Below are 14429 nucleotides of genomic sequence, written 5' to 3'. Positions count from 1 at the left end.
CAAGTGGTGTTCCCCAGGGCTCGGTATTGGGGCAGGTTCTGTTTAATATCTTTATCAACGATCTGGAGGAGGGGATCGAGTGCACCCTCAGTGAGTTTGCAGAGGACACCAAGTTGGGTGGGAATGTTGAACTGCTTGATCCCTCTGCAGAGGGATCGATGGGCCCAGGCCAGTTGTACGGGGTTCAGCAAGGCTCAGTGCTGGGTCCTGTGCTTGGTCACAACAACCCCATGCAGCGCTACAGGCTTGGGGAAGAGAGAGCGGCTGGAAAGCTGCCCGGCGGAAAAATACCTGGGGGTGCTGGTCGACAGCTGGCTGAAGGTGAGCCAGCAGTGTGCCCAGGTGGCCAAGAAGGCCAACGGCATCCTGGCCTGTATCAGAAATCGTGTGGCCAGCAGGAGCAGGGCAGGGATTGTCCCCCTGTACTTGGCACTGGTGAGGCTGCACCTCGAGTCCTGTGTTCAGTTTTGGGCCCCTCACTACAGGAGAGACATGGAGGTGCTGGAGCGTGTCCAGAGAAGGGCAACGAAGCCGGTGGAGGGTCTGGAGCACAAGTCTTATGGGGAACGGCTGAGGGAACTGGGGTTGTTTAGTCTGGAGAAAAGGAGGCTGAGGGGAGACCTTATCGCTCTCTACGACTACCTGAAAGGAGGTTGTACCGCGGTGGGGGTCGGTCTCTTCTCCCAAGCAACAAGTGACAGGACAAGAGGAAACGGCCTCAAGTTGTGCCTGGGGTTGTTTAGATTGGATATTAGGAAAAATTTCTTCACCAAAAGGGTTGTCAAGCATTGGAACAGGCTGCCCAGGGAAGTGGTGGAGTCACCATCCCTGGAGTTATTTAAAAGATGCGGCACTTAGGGACATGGCTTAGCGGTGGACTTGGCAGCATTGGGTTTGCGGTTGGACTCGGTGATCTTACAGGTCTTTTCCAGCCGACAGGATTCTATGATTTTGGCAAGGTCTGTGTGTGTGCGTGTGCCCCCGTCCCGCCGCCTCTCCCCTCTCCCAAATCCGTGCTCGCCAGCTGATTCGGCTTCTCCCGGGGCTGCACCCCCGTGTCCTTCCTTCACCCAGCGCGGCCCCAAATCCTCCCGGGAAGCACTGGCCTCAAGAAGGTGAGAAACCCCGGAGGGGGAGGCTGTGAAAACCCTGGGAGTTTGGGGGGCTGCTCTGTTCCTCCGAGGCTTTGGGGTCAGCACTGCTGGTGGCCCTGCGGGACCCCCCCACAGCCGGGGACTCCATCTTGCCTCCCCTGCTGTTTCCCAAGCCCCGGGGGCGGGGTGGGTGGCGGGGTGCGTTTCTGTTTTCTATTTTGTTTAAAAAAGAAAAAAACCAACCAACATGCAATTTTAAACTCTTGAGCTGTGATATTTATACAAAACTGTTTGACGTTTTTTCTACACAGGAATAATATTGAAAGTAGATGAGTTTCCTCCGTGTGTGTCTTGCTTTGCCGCAGCGGTGGGGCAGGGAGAGGGACCGGGACCAGGGCAAAGCGTGGGCAGCGGGAGCTCTCCTGCCTCCTCTGTGCCAGGAGGAGAGGGGCTGAGCTGGGCAAAATGGCGTTTTTTGGTTTAATAATCTCCCCTTTCCCAGGAACTGCAAGAAATTTCAGAGCTGTGGAAAAATACGGCTTTTCCTGCCTTTTAAACATCTCCAGCGGGACACTCGCCGGCACCTCGGCCGGCCTTTGGCTTCAGCAGTGACCCGTGCGATGGAGGGCGGCTCCCCTCGAGGCGAGCCCCTCATCCACTGCTGCGGCACCCCCAGCCCGCCTCCCCGGACCCCCGCGGCGGAGAAGGGGGATGTAAACCCCCTCCGAGGTGGCAGTGGAGGGGGTTGGCGGTCCCCCACCGCACCCCGGGAGGGGAGAGGTGCTACCCCCCCCGACGTTCTCTCATCCCACTGTGGCTCCTGCTGCCATACATTGGCTCCTTGGCTTGTTAAAAATGACTTTTTAAAGGCCAGAAATGACTATTTAAAGGCCAAAAGGACTTCTAAAGCAGCTCGGCTGAACATCCCCCAAATACCTGGGAGCAGGCGAGGGTTTTCCAGGGAGACGCGTTGCTCCCGAGCCGCCGTGGAAGCGGCTGGGGCGGACGAGCTGCTTTCCTGCCGGCTGCTTCTGTTTGCTGTTGGAGGAGCAGACTGCAAACGGAGACAAGAAGAGGCGTTTTCTCAGCCAAGAAAAAACCCAAGGCGATGGTGTTGCCTGAGGTTTTGGCCCCCCTGCCGCTGCCACCCCCCCACCTCGGTCCAGTCCTTCCCCTTGCTGGTGGCTTGCCACCGTCTCCATCCCGGCCGTCCTCTCGCCCGGCTCCATCCTGGCCTCCACGCAGGGCAGCGGCGGGCAGCAGATCCTCCACGTCATCCACACCATCCCCTCCGTCAACCTGCCCAGCAAGATGGGCAACCTCCAGACCATCCCCGTGGTGGTCCAGTCCCTCCCCGTCGTCTACACCACCATGCCCACCGACGGCGTCACCGCCATCACCGTACCCCTCATCGGGGGGGACGGCAAAAACGCCGGGTCCGGTAAGGGCTCATAGAAGGGAAACCCTGACATTTTGGGTCATCTCCCCAGCTTGATTATTATTTTTGGGGGTGGGGGAGCAGCATTTGGGGCACTAGGGGGAAGGTTTTCCCTCTAGTGCAGGGGTGAGTTTTTTTGGGGGGGTGTCTCTGTTCTCTGCTCACAAGCCTCACCCCCTCCCTCCTTGTTTCTCAATAGCTTTTCTTTCCTGACCCCCCACCAGTGAAAATTGACCCGGGCTCCATGTACCCCATGGACATGAACAGCGACAGCGAGGACAGCGCTTTCCAGGACCTCCAGAGAGGGTGAGTCTCCTCGGATGTCCCCCCACCCTGTCCCCCTCCCCGTGTCCCCGGGCACCCCGCGGGGTCCGTGGGTGCGGGGGCCGTGCCCTCCATCCCTCCCTCCTCCCGGCAGGCCGGCGGCGCGGGGGCAGCGAGCCGATTCCCCCGACCTGAAGAAGCGGCGCATCCACCAGTGCGACTTCGAGGGCTGCAATAAGGTCTACACCAAAAGCTCCCACCTCAAAGCTCACCGGCGGATACACACGGGTAGGGGCCAGCGCCGCACAGCCCCCTGCCTGGGAGTGTCAGGATCAGTGCCGCCGGCTCCCGATGGGCTTGGGGGCACCTGGAATGGGCTTCACGGGGCGATGGTGGTCCATCCCTGGTCTTGGGGGTGGCCCTTTGGGGGTGCCCACACCCTGTGCCAGGGCTGGGGGTGGTTCTTTAGGGGCTTGGGGAGGCTTTTTGGGGGTTGCTGCCAGGGGAGCCTTTGGGGGGCTCAGGAGTCTAGGGGTGCTGGCAGCCTGTGTCATGGGTTTGAGGGTGTTTTGGGGCTTGGAGGGGGCCTTTGGGGGTGCCAGCACCCTCTGCCAGGGACTGGGGGGGGTCCTTTGGGGGCTCAAATAGGCCCTTTGGGCATGGTGGCACTCTTTGCCAGGGACTTGGGGGGCTCTTTGAGGGCTCAGGGTGGCCCTTTGGGGGTGCTGGCACTCTCTGCTAGGGGCTGGGGGGCACGTTGGGAGCACTGCAGGCCTTGGGGGCACTTGGGCTCTGTGCTGGCCCTTTGGGGGTGCTGGTACCCAGGGCCATGCCCCGGGGACCCTCCTGCCCCCCACCCCCCGGTCTGGTTACGGGGCGCTCCCTTGGGTGGCCCCGCTGGGGCTCCCCCCTCCTCGCCACCCCCCCAGCACCCTGGGGTCCCTCTGCCGGGGTGGGCTCCCGGTGCCCCCATCGCGTGCTCGGCACCCCCGTGGGCTGGCACCCCGGGACCCCACGGGACCCCCGGCTCTGCCGTGGGGTGCCGCCGCGGCAGGCCGCCGGTGCGGACGGTGGGGTGCTGCCGGTAGAGCTGCAGGCGGAGGGTGCCGTAATGAACCCCGTGGGGTGCCCTTCGCTGGTCCCCGGGGGGTGACCGGGCAATGCTGCAGGTGGAGGGGGGGCAGTGTGCATGCACCCCAAAATATCGTTTTGTGTCTTGCTGGCGGCGTGGGCGCGGTGCCGCGTTAGGGCTAAAAGCAGCACTCGTGCAGCCGGTGGCGCCAATGGACCGCGCTGGGCGAGGGCAATGGGCTGTCGGAGGAGCAAATTGGGAGCAGCAAGAAGAAGAGAGGTTTTCTCGGCCAAGAAAAAACTCAAGGCGATGGCGTTGCCTTGAGGTTTTGGCTTTAGCATATCAAACCCTTGGCTGTTTGCGCCCAAATTTGAACCGGACCCCGGGAGGAGGCTGCGCTGGCACCCCGCGGCGCCGGGCTTTGCGAGGGGAGATGCAGAAATGCTCGCATGCAGGTGGCGGAGCGCTGGGAAAGAACGGCCCCCCCCGGCCCGGCAGGGTTCAACGTCGGCATGCCCCGAACCCCTCTGTGAAAGCGCTTGTTTTCTCTCCCAATTTAACAAGGAAAGCAAGAGAAACGACCGTGTCCCCCTGCAGGGATGCTGGCGGTGATGGTGGCTGGGACAGAGCTGGGGTTGCACCCAGAAGGGGTGCTGAGACCTGATGGGGGAGAAACTCGCTGCACTGATGACAGAGACACCTCTGGCTGCAGTCGGGGTGGCACATGGCACCTGTGTCCCCCCATGTCACCCCTCCCAGCTGCCGACCATGGCTTTGTCGTACCCCCAGGGAGGAAAACTGTCAGCCGCTTTTCTCAGGTGCCAGCACTGGCTGAGCTCATGCTGGCTGGAACGTAGTTTTGGGGCAAAGTGCTTTTTTCCCCCCATTCTGGCCCTGTTCCCCCTGTTTTCCCGACAGCAAGTGTGATGCTGGGGGCCCTGCGGGGTGATGGATGCTCACTGGGGGCTGGCAGGAGGAGGAGGAGGCTGATGAGGGGGAGCCCAGACCTGCTACAGCTCCGCACGAACGTGCTCTGGGTTTTGCAATGTCCCCGTGCCGAGGAGCCACTGCCGGGCCCCAGCAGCCGTAAATATTTACCCTGGTGATGGGGGGGGCTGAGACGGGGAGGGGGGGTGTCTCTGCAGGCAGCGCCCTCCGACGCCACCCAGTTCATGCAGAGCTGCTTCCCCCAGCCCGTTGTGGCCTGGGGACACCCCGCAATATCTGGGGCGATGCTCTTGGAACCTGCCGAGCCAGCCCTGCCCTCGTACCACCACTGAACAAGCCGCCAGCTGCCTGTCCCTCTGTCCGTCCGTCCCACTTCGCCTCTCCCGCGTACGGCCGGGGCTGGGCGGTTGGCTGGAGCGTGATGGCCCGAGTGTTATTATCGAGGTGAGGCAAACACTCCAGCCTCTGAGCAAACATCCCTCCTGCCCGGACCCGCTCGCCTCGCCGCTGCTGATGGATGAGCTCGGGAAGCCCTCGGTCCAGCCCCCGACCCTTTGTGGGACCCCCATGTTCCATCCGGCTCCGATTTCACCCCCTTCATCCTTTCTCCTGCTTCTGGGAGACCTTTTGCGGCGCTGGACCTCAGCATCCCGCGGTCCCTTAGCAGGGCACAGCCGTATGGGTGGATGAATTGTCGGTGTAGGCTGGGGTGGGCGGTGGGAAGGTGGGGTGACGTCCCCAGGTCTTGGGAGGAGGCACAGAGTTATGTGTGTGTGTGTCACACAGGGTCCTGTGTCAAATGCATGTGGCAAAGGGACATCGGTCCTCTCTCCAGCATGGGAATTGCCCCGCAGTTGAAGAAGATGCTGAGGTCCTGCCAAAAAGGCAGCAGGGTGCTAACCCCTTCCCAGGGGTTGATATCATCATCTCATGAGGTCCAAGCTTTGCTTCCTCCCAGCCTGCTCTCCTATGTAAAGCCCTGAGGGCACTAATTGGCCTTAATTGCTCTAAGCAGCCTCACCTGAGACCTCCACCCCACACCTATGGGCCCAGGAGCCCATTTAAGCTCAGCCTGGGGCCTCCAGCTCTTCTCTGAGCTGTTGTAGCTGTTTCAGCCCCACCACAGCCATGGACCCTGCTGGCTCTCCAGCTTGACCTTGGCCCTGCCTCATCCCCGTGAACCTGGGCCTGCTGGCTGGGTTGTCGCTCCCATGGGAGCTGCTGGCCCTGACCGTGCCCCGCGCGTGGGGACGTGCATCTCATGACGTCCATGGTGAAGCTGCAGGCAGCAGTCGGCAAAGCTTCTTGACCCTGAAGCCATCCGGGACCTGTTTTGGGGACAGCAGGGCTGAATCTTGATGACTTTCCCCAGATGACTTTCCCACGTGGCCTCCAACACCTTCCTGACGTCCAACCAACGCCACCAAGAAGTCCCCATCAGCCCCTGCTTGTGCCCAGGCCAAGAGCAAGATGAACACCAGGAAAGTCTGTGCCACCCCCTTTCTTGGGGCTAGTGGTGCCTGAGCTTTGGCAAAGCCCCTCAAGTGGCCCCAGGGCCACCGGACCCTCTGGTATGAGGGGGTCACCCAGCACCACGTCCTGTGGGTGGATTCTCCAGTGGCTGGGTGGGGTTGTGCTCATAGCTTGGCTTTTCCCTTGGTGGGTGTCGGAGGGGTTTCCCTGTGGTCGGGGCAGGTCTGGGCTTTGCTATAGCTCTTGCTGTTGCTTTTATTTTTTCGGCATCGCTCTGCTGGGGGGGGTCGGGAAGGGCAGATAGTTAAAACCCCTCTGTATATATCATGTCTCCCTTGTTCTGCATTTATTTGTGCTTTGCGTGGGGCCGGTGAGACAGACCCTGTTGCAGGACCCCCAGGTCCATCCTTGCAGCCCGGGGCCGGAGCAGCCCAGGTGGGAACATGGGGAACCCCCCCGCCAGTTGTTTTCTGGGTTTGGCAAAGGTCCAAGGCTGGGTTTTTAGGGGGAGAAAGGCAGATATTTTCCCCTTCCTCCCACCCTGCCCTTTGTCCTGGAAACATACCTCAAGCCTCAGGCCCTTCTGCTTCCTCACCGCCCTCCTCCTCTCCTAGGAAAGCCTGGGGTAGCTGCCGAATTTCCCTGCCCGGGGCTGCGATACCTCCCTGTGCTCCAGCACTGCCTGGCTGGGGACACTGGGGGCCTCCCCAGCTCCTTGGGGCTCTTTCCCCATCACCCAGCTGCCCTTTTCCTTGGCCTTTCCTTATGTCACGGCCAGGCTAAAAAATTTAGCAAGCCTAAAATCGCTTCCCCGCCGTGGATAAGCAGTGCCTGCGTGGGGGATTGCAGCCTGCTGGGGGGTCCCCGCTTGGCTGGTGGCATCCCCACCTCCCTGGGGTACGCAATGGGGTGGCCGTGCCTTCGTCCCACGGGGTGCGATGCTCGTCCGTCTCCTTGCTCCGGGGTCACCCGAGGTCCCTCCGGCCGGTTTCTTGTCCCTTTCCCGGTCCCGGCTTGCACCAGGCAGGGGGGTGCTGGGGGCCTCTCCCGCCTGCCAGCCCGGCACTGCTCAGACTGGTTTAGCAAGTGGATGGGGCGGCCGCTTTTCCTTTGAAGGGCTCCCAGGAAGGATTCGATGGCTGGAAACCTCCCGAGGAGGAGAAAGGAAAAGACAAAAATAGGTGGTTTTGGGTTTCGGTGGGGGAGCGGGGGAGGCCAGGCTGCGGGTTGCTCCAGCAGCTTTGCAGACCTTTGTCTCCTGCTGATGGTGAAAGGCAAGCTGTGTGCGTGGGGGGGCTGTCCCCCTTCCCTGGTCAGCGTGTGTCTCCCACAAGGTTCCCGACCAGCACCGAGGCTGAACCAGGAGCTCCTGGCCCAAATCTGGCGTGGCCTTGCCCCGGGGAGGCAGATTCAGAGAGGACTTGGGGATGTCCACCATGGCGCGGAGAGAGGTGGGTGCTCCGGCCACCGCTTTGGGGGTGGACGGATGAGTTTGGGGACTGCAACAGGGTGAGGAAAAGCTGCTGCAGGAGGAAAGCAAGGCTCAGTGCCCCCCAGCCAGAGTCTGGTCCCCTTCTCTGGCCACCACCTCCTTGGTGGGATGTGCTGCGGGACCCCGGCCGGGGATGTGACCCCAGCCAAGGATGTGACCGGGGCTGTGATGCTGGGCTGTCACCCATGCGGGGTGGCTCCTGGGGCTCCCCTGCGACCCAACCCAGTGGTGACTGGTCCCCACCAACTGGTGAACTGGTGAGGTCTGAGGATGGGTGTGAGACCCTGGGGCTCAGCCGGTGCTGCTGGGGACTGGCTGGGGGTGCCTCTGGCTGCCGGCAGTGCCTGGGATGGTTTGGGAGGTGGGAGCTGAGATTTATTTCTCAACCTGATGCAGATTTCCTCAAAGTTCAGAGCCTTTTTTGCCTTTTAACTCAAGTCGCTGTAACTCAGCCCAGGGCTTCACCTCCTGGCTCCTGCACCCTCTGCTAGCTGGTGAGAGGAGGACTTGGGTGTCCTTCCTCACCATTCCCATGAACCCTGAGTGCTCGATCCCCATCCAGTGCCGGGAGGGGAGATCAGGGTCTGGCCTCCCCCCCTCTAACCACCAGCAAGCCCCATCCCCTCCTTTGCATTGCAAAGAGGAGACTTCAGCTACGGCCCTGGGTTTGAGAGCCCCTTTCGGCTCCGCCGTGGACCCTCCTTCACCCTCTTCACAGGGTCTCCCTTCCCCAAACCCCTGTCAGCGTCTCGGCGTCAGCTTTCCCCCGCAGAACGGGATTCCGCACCCGAGGAACGATGGGAGGAAACTGGGTTGCGTAGCCGGGTCACGGGAGAGCTGCCGTTATCGCCGTACCTCGCTCGAGCAAGACATGCTGTCCTCGGTGTTGCGTGGCACGTGGGGACAAAACAAGACCTTAGACCGACGCCGGGCTCCGCGGGTGCAGGACGGTGGGGCCTCCTTGGAGGCTGCGGCGGGGGCGTACGGAGCAAAGTGCCCGGCGCCGTTGATAGACTCAAGGTCGTTTCCCTTCCCGCGGGGCCGGCGGCAGATAAGGGTGCTGGGGATGGCTTTGGCCCATCTGTGAAACGAAAAGCTGCTCCCCCTTGGGAAATCATTGCCAGGCTGATCTCTGCTGGGCGGGCGCAGCCCGGCGTGCACCCCGCTTCCAGGAGCGGGGTTCATCCAGTCCCCCCTGCTGCGAGGCTACGCTCTGGTGATGGGATGGAGAGAAAAGTGACTCTTGATTTATAAATTTTATCATCACTAGGTAAAGTTCCAAAACTTCCCAGTTGGTAAATATAAATATTTTCCTGAAAATTTTCTTTTATCTTTATTTATACTTACTCCCAGTGACAATAAATGATGAAGAGTACGATGGACCGCTGGATGAAGATGAGTAGGGTTTTTACACCCCACCACCAAATCATCCATGTAAGCAAAAGTAAAAATGTGGACAAATTGCTTCCTGTAATACTGAACAAGTAATGTAGATGATAAACACAAGAGAAATGGGCTAAGGCTAATCGCCATAGGAATCTTCCTGAAGCCCATGATTGTGGGGTGCAACAGCAACGTGACTTGGTCCATTTGTAGTTTTGTAACAGCAACAAGATTTGCTGTTTGTACAGCTCTGGGGTTTCTTGCAGCGCTGATTTGAGATGCAGTTCTCTGGACAATCCCCATCTAGTAGAGGGGGACGTACAGGTGTATAACCCTTGTAATCCAGGTACCCCAATAGTAACAAAGCAACTAGCATTAGGATTAATATGATAAAAAGCCACAGAGACATTCAACAATGCCCAGGACAATCCCCAGGGCAGTAACTGAGACAATGCCCTGAGGTTTGGGCAAAAAAATTTAGGCCAGGATACTTTATGGGGTTTCCTTGAAAACTGAGAGAAGTCTACCACCGGTCTAGCTTCTGTAGTATTTCTAGGATTGTTGTCCACAAGAAAGCAGCCCCCAGTAACCCTTTTAACAATACAACCAGCCATGGGGACACTTCTGATTTGACTATGGTAGGCGTACGTTCTATACACGCAGACCCTCTCTGCTGTTGTGGTACTGCCAAGGATGTCCCTGCGGTACTGTGGGATGCTGTTCCAGAGGCCGGTAGGGATAAACCATTCCTGGATGTTGCAGTGGGCCTTACAGATTTGTTGTGACTGGAAACTCCTTCAGGGTGCCCGTTTTACCTTTACCCATGCCACATTTACTCTGTTGATCGCTGCAATTCTTCCTTGTTTCTTGCATCTCCCATTTCTTGCTTCAGTTTCTGGAATGCTACCAGATCCAGCACCTGTAAAGAATCTTGAGACCCCAACCCCACTTCTTGTGCCAGAGCATCCTGGTGGATTTGCATTAGCACATCCACCCTGTTTGGGGCAATTCCCTACGGATGGGGGTGGTTGCCCTGGAGGTGGTTGTGGTTGAGGTGGTGCCAGAGGAGGTTCCTTCTTCTTTAGCCCAGTAAGGACCTTTGCTGCATCTTGTATCAGTTGGGTCCTTGCCCCAGTCAAGTCCAAGTTCGTGGGATCTATCAGGTACCCATGATCCCTGAGATACCATCTTCTGTCTTGTTCCCATTCCTGAGATGGAATCTTGGGAATAGTTCCTTGGTACCCTTCTTGACGTTGATACAAATTTTTTTGCTGTTTGAAATTGAGGGGCTAATAGCCCTATTATGCCTCCCATCTATAGGCAGTAAGCAACACTCCCAGCGCTTATTACTGCCTTTTCTACAAACCATACCAGACTCAAAAAGATTACATAGGTAGTCAGCACACATGACCAGATGAAGTAATGATGCCTCATATTTATTTTTGATGGCACAAAATAATGGCAAATAAGTTGCACTTGGTACCTGTAAGTGTGCAGATAGCGGTAGGGACCACCCACTATCTAGTATGGCTAATTTACAATTTTCTTCTAGATGACAAGAAGGAAATTGAGGAATTTTCCAGTCCTTATTAAATTTTGATTCAGGATTGTGATATAGTCCTCCAAAGTCCTTAAGGATGTGTAAGGTGGGCTGATCACTTTTTGGGAGATGGAGATCTTCTTCTGTGCAAGGACTTTGAACGACTGCTTCTTCTAGGAGATCTAGATGGAGTTCTTGATCTTCTCCTTGGTCTATGCCAGTGCTCAGGTAAGGATGAAAGAATGGGTGCATTCGGTGGTCTATATGCAGCAGGAGTTCTTATCCAGGTTCCAGAGGAAATTATAAATTCAGTAACACAATTGTCCCCAAATTCTGAGCAAGATAAATGGAACCCAAATTGTCTCCTGAGGCTAATACCTAAATTTGTACCTGAATATCGAATAAGTTCAGCAGCTAGACTTTCGTCAGGTATTAATGCTAGTATTTTCTGCCCAAAGTTCTTATGTTCATAATAGCATACCAGGGCGTTCCTCAAGGCTGTATGATGAGGAATGTGATGTTGATCATCGTCTAGCTGCTTTCCAAGACACGCTTCAGTTGTTGTTACCACCTCCTCCAGAGATGGAAAGATGGCACTACAGAGCCAGCCCCACGCCTGCCTTTGCAGGGTGCAACCCCGCTGCCTGTGCCCCTCGCACCCCAGGACCCCCACCCTCAGCTGCGAGCATCGAGCTTTCGTTGCGTGGTGGGTTTCAATTTCCACACACGGTTGGTTCTGCGAGGCTTGGTGGAGATGTCCCCCATCTCCCTGGCATCACCTACGAACCCATCCTGTCCCTGGTATCTGCTCCAGCAGCAGCACGGCTTCCCTGGAAAGCAAAGCCACGCGGGGAAGATGCTCCTGGCAAGGCCCAAGCTGTTCCCCCTTGTTTGCTTTTCCAAGGGCTCAACATTTCTGAATGTCCCATCCCACTGCCGGGAGAGCTGAACTTTCCCTTGTTCAGCATGAGTGGCTCCTTGGGAGGACCTCGGTGTTGGTCCAAAGCCTCGCATTGATAGAAACCGTTTGTATTTGTTGTGTGTTTATGCTGCTGGAAGCCAGGGGTTGTTAAAACCTGACTGATCCCTATCCCACGCTGCTTTCCCCGTGTTTATTAAGGGCCTCATCCTGCTCAGGGCAAAGTTTTCTCGCAACTAGAGGATGTTTTATGCCAACTCTGTAAAGCTGGTGCCCTCGGGGAAGGTGTTTCCCAAGTGGAGTTTTGGAGCCATCACCCCTCGCCCCGCTCTCTGGGATGCTCAGCCCCCCAGCTGATGCTTTTCGGACCCTGGCTTGGATGTGGCACGGGGGAATGCCAGCTGTGAGACACCAAAACTCACCGGCCATGGCTCCTGGCACCGTTTGAATGATCGCGGGCCTGGACCACGTGTGTGGCTGGTGTGAAGTCCCCGTGGCCCCCCCGCGCTTGCCGGGGTGTCAGCGACCCCATGGGAATAGGCTTTCCCCATTTTTCTGGTCCCTGAGTCCGCTGAAGGTGCTGGGGATGTCCCGGGAGGGGGTGACAGCAGCAGCCCCCCTGCAAAGGTGCAGCTGAGGTGGGATCCTGCCCAGGAGGCAGCAGAAAGTGGGGAAGGGAGGTCTCGGGGCTGATCTGGGGTGCATGAGCCCGGAGCGGGAAAGAAAGACCCTGCGACTGGGCTCTTACTTAGCCTGACACAGTACAGCTCCTGGGGAAGCTGCTGGGGACAGTTGGGGCTGGATGTGTCCAGAGGAGAAATGTTTTGGTTTGTTTTTTTCCCCCAGAAATGTGATTTTTATTCCTGTGTTGCTCTGGCTTTTTACTCTCCTTTTTTCCCCCCTCCCTCAAAAAGAGAAACCCAAACACAGTTGTTTGGTTTCTCCGTAGGAGCTGAGCTGGAAAGCACTGTGCCCTCGTATCTGCGCCCTTTAAACTTTTCCTTTGTTGGTGTGGTGTTGTTTTTTTTTTTCCCCAAGGTTTATCCCTTTACCCCTTCGCTTAATCTATTTATTTTTGATCCTTCCCTTTTTCTCTCCTGGGAATGAGAAGTGCGAGCAAGCAGCAATCTCCTTGTCTTTAAAAATCGGTTTTTGTGCAAAATTCAACCGTTCATTGGAAAATGGCATTTTCTCATTAAAAAAAAAAAAGCTATCGCTTTTAAAAACTAAAATAAACCCCTTGTTTCAGCGCAGGGGACTCAATTTGGGAGAGCGTTTCCCTGCTGCGGGTTGTTTCGACCCTTCCCCAGCCACGCAGGTGGGCTCCAGCCCCGGTAGGGGGTCCGGAGTTGGGGTGGCACCAGCGGGACCGAGTCCCTCCGTCCCGGCAAGAGCCGATGCGCCGTGCCGGTGCTGCCCGGGCGCCGTGGTAGAGCATGGCTGACGGCGAAGCTCCCGGCCACCCGCTCGCTCCCGGCAGCCTTTTATCTGCCGGTGGCCCGGTGGAGCTGCCGGCGGGGCTATCGGCGGGAGCCTGATTGGCTCGGCACGGCCTCGCCGCCGCTTCCAGGTTGGCGTTCCTCCTCCCGCAGCCCAGGTAAAGCCTTCCCGCGACCCGGCACCTGGCCTCCCAGGATTAGCAACTCGCTCCGGCTCGCCTCTTTTTTCCCTTTCCCCTCCCCTTCCTTTTTTTTTTCCCCCCCTCTTTTTTTTTTTTTTTCTTTTATTTTTATATTATTTTTAAATAAGAATTGTTTTCCCCCCTGGGGAGCGGGCGCAAGGGGCACGGGAGGAATGAGCAGCGGGCTGGTGCTGCGCACCCTGCTCCCCGAGGACGCTTCGGCGTTTACGCCGCTGAAGCCCGTCACCATGTCGGGGGAACCCGGCGAAGACACCCCCGTCTTTGAGGACATCAAACCCCCCACCCGGTCCCTGGAAAACCCGCCCGACCTGGCGCAGGTAAGGTGGAGGCCGGCGGTTTGCCGTGGGGCAGCGGGAAGGGGCCAGCTTCGTCCGCTCAGGTGCACAGAGGCTGCTAAAGCCTCCGGCAAACGCAAGCGTGGATTTTCACTTAATTCTGCTTTGTTTTTCCGCTCTTTGCTCAAACACCTCCGTCGCTTTGTACGCTCGTGCTTCCCCTCTGCCGGATTTTCTTTTGGGCGTGTTGGGTTTCATTTTTTTTTTTTTTTTTTCCCCTCCTGCCTTTCTTCGAAACGCCCTGTCGCCTGTTTTGGAGGAGATCCTGGGTTTTGCTCGCTCCCCGCAGCCGGGGCTCGGTCCCTCTCCCCCGGGGCCGGCAGGTGAGGGGGTACCGAGGGGCTCCGTGCCGCCGCCGGCTCGCTGGGAAAGACGTGGGCAACGGGATTGCTGTGTCTGTGTGTGATGGGGGGGCGGGAAATGAGAGGTTATTTTCTCTTTTATTATATTTATCTTTTCCGCCGCCATGGCGGGGAAGGAATGCTCCTTGAAATTCCCCGTCAGCGTGTCCCCCCCCCGCGTCCGCCGGAGATAAAGACCCGGATAAGCGGCTTTGGGGCATTGCTGCATGCGCACCCCTCTTGCACGCCTGCCCCTCTTGCACGCCCACCCCGTCCTGGGCGGTGGCAGAAGCACGCTCGAGCCCTGCTGCCCGTCCCAGGCGAGGGGCCAAGGCTCCTCGTTAGTGTTTTGGGTGACGGACCCCTCGTCCCGCCACGAAGAGCCTTCAGCCGCTCTTCCTGGTGGGAAAGGGGGGGAGAGCCAGGCCTGCTCCCACCCTGCTGTCGCTGTCTCAGCCCCTTTTCCCCCCGGGAGGAATGGGGCGAGC

At 58.1% G+C, this 14429-nt stretch overlaps 2 protein-coding genes across 4 annotated transcripts in view; both read left to right on the top strand.

The window, feature by feature from the left end:
• The first annotated feature begins 1922 nt into the window (after nucleotides 1–1922).
• Nucleotides 1923–4795, top strand: LOC128154038 (Krueppel-like factor 8). Its single transcript, XM_052814085.1, has 4 exons — nucleotides 1923–2535; nucleotides 2757–2838; nucleotides 2951–3188; nucleotides 4787–4795. The coding sequence occupies exons 1-4, from the start codon at nucleotides 2406–2408 to the stop codon at nucleotides 4793–4795; spliced, it is 459 nt and encodes a 152-aa protein (XP_052670045.1). The 5' UTR covers nucleotides 1923–2405.
• Nucleotides 4796–7517: 2722 nt separating this feature from the next.
• The window catches only part of LOC128153847 (Krueppel-like factor 5), a 33569-nt gene continuing 26657 nt past the window's right edge, over nucleotides 7518–14429 (top strand). The window contains exon 1 of one of the 3 annotated variants that reach the window (XM_052813676.1): nucleotides 7518–7740. In XM_052813676.1, coding sequence (XP_052669636.1) covers nucleotides 7717–7740 — 24 coding nt within the window. In that variant the 5' untranslated portion in view covers nucleotides 7518–7716. Of the gene's footprint in view, nucleotides 7741–13056; nucleotides 13583–13816; nucleotides 13924–14429 lie in introns of those variants that run through there. The other 2 variants (XM_052813675.1, XM_052813677.1) reach the window with 2 other exon arrangements.

The sequence above is a fragment of the Harpia harpyja genome, chromosome 18 (genome assembly GCF_026419915.1).
Source record: "Harpia harpyja isolate bHarHar1 chromosome 18, bHarHar1 primary haplotype, whole genome shotgun sequence".
In the NCBI taxonomy this organism is placed as follows: Eukaryota; Metazoa; Chordata; class Aves; order Accipitriformes; family Accipitridae; genus Harpia; species Harpia harpyja.
The sequence above is the reverse complement of the archived record's forward strand: the minus strand, read 5'-3'. Positions and strand labels throughout refer to the sequence as shown.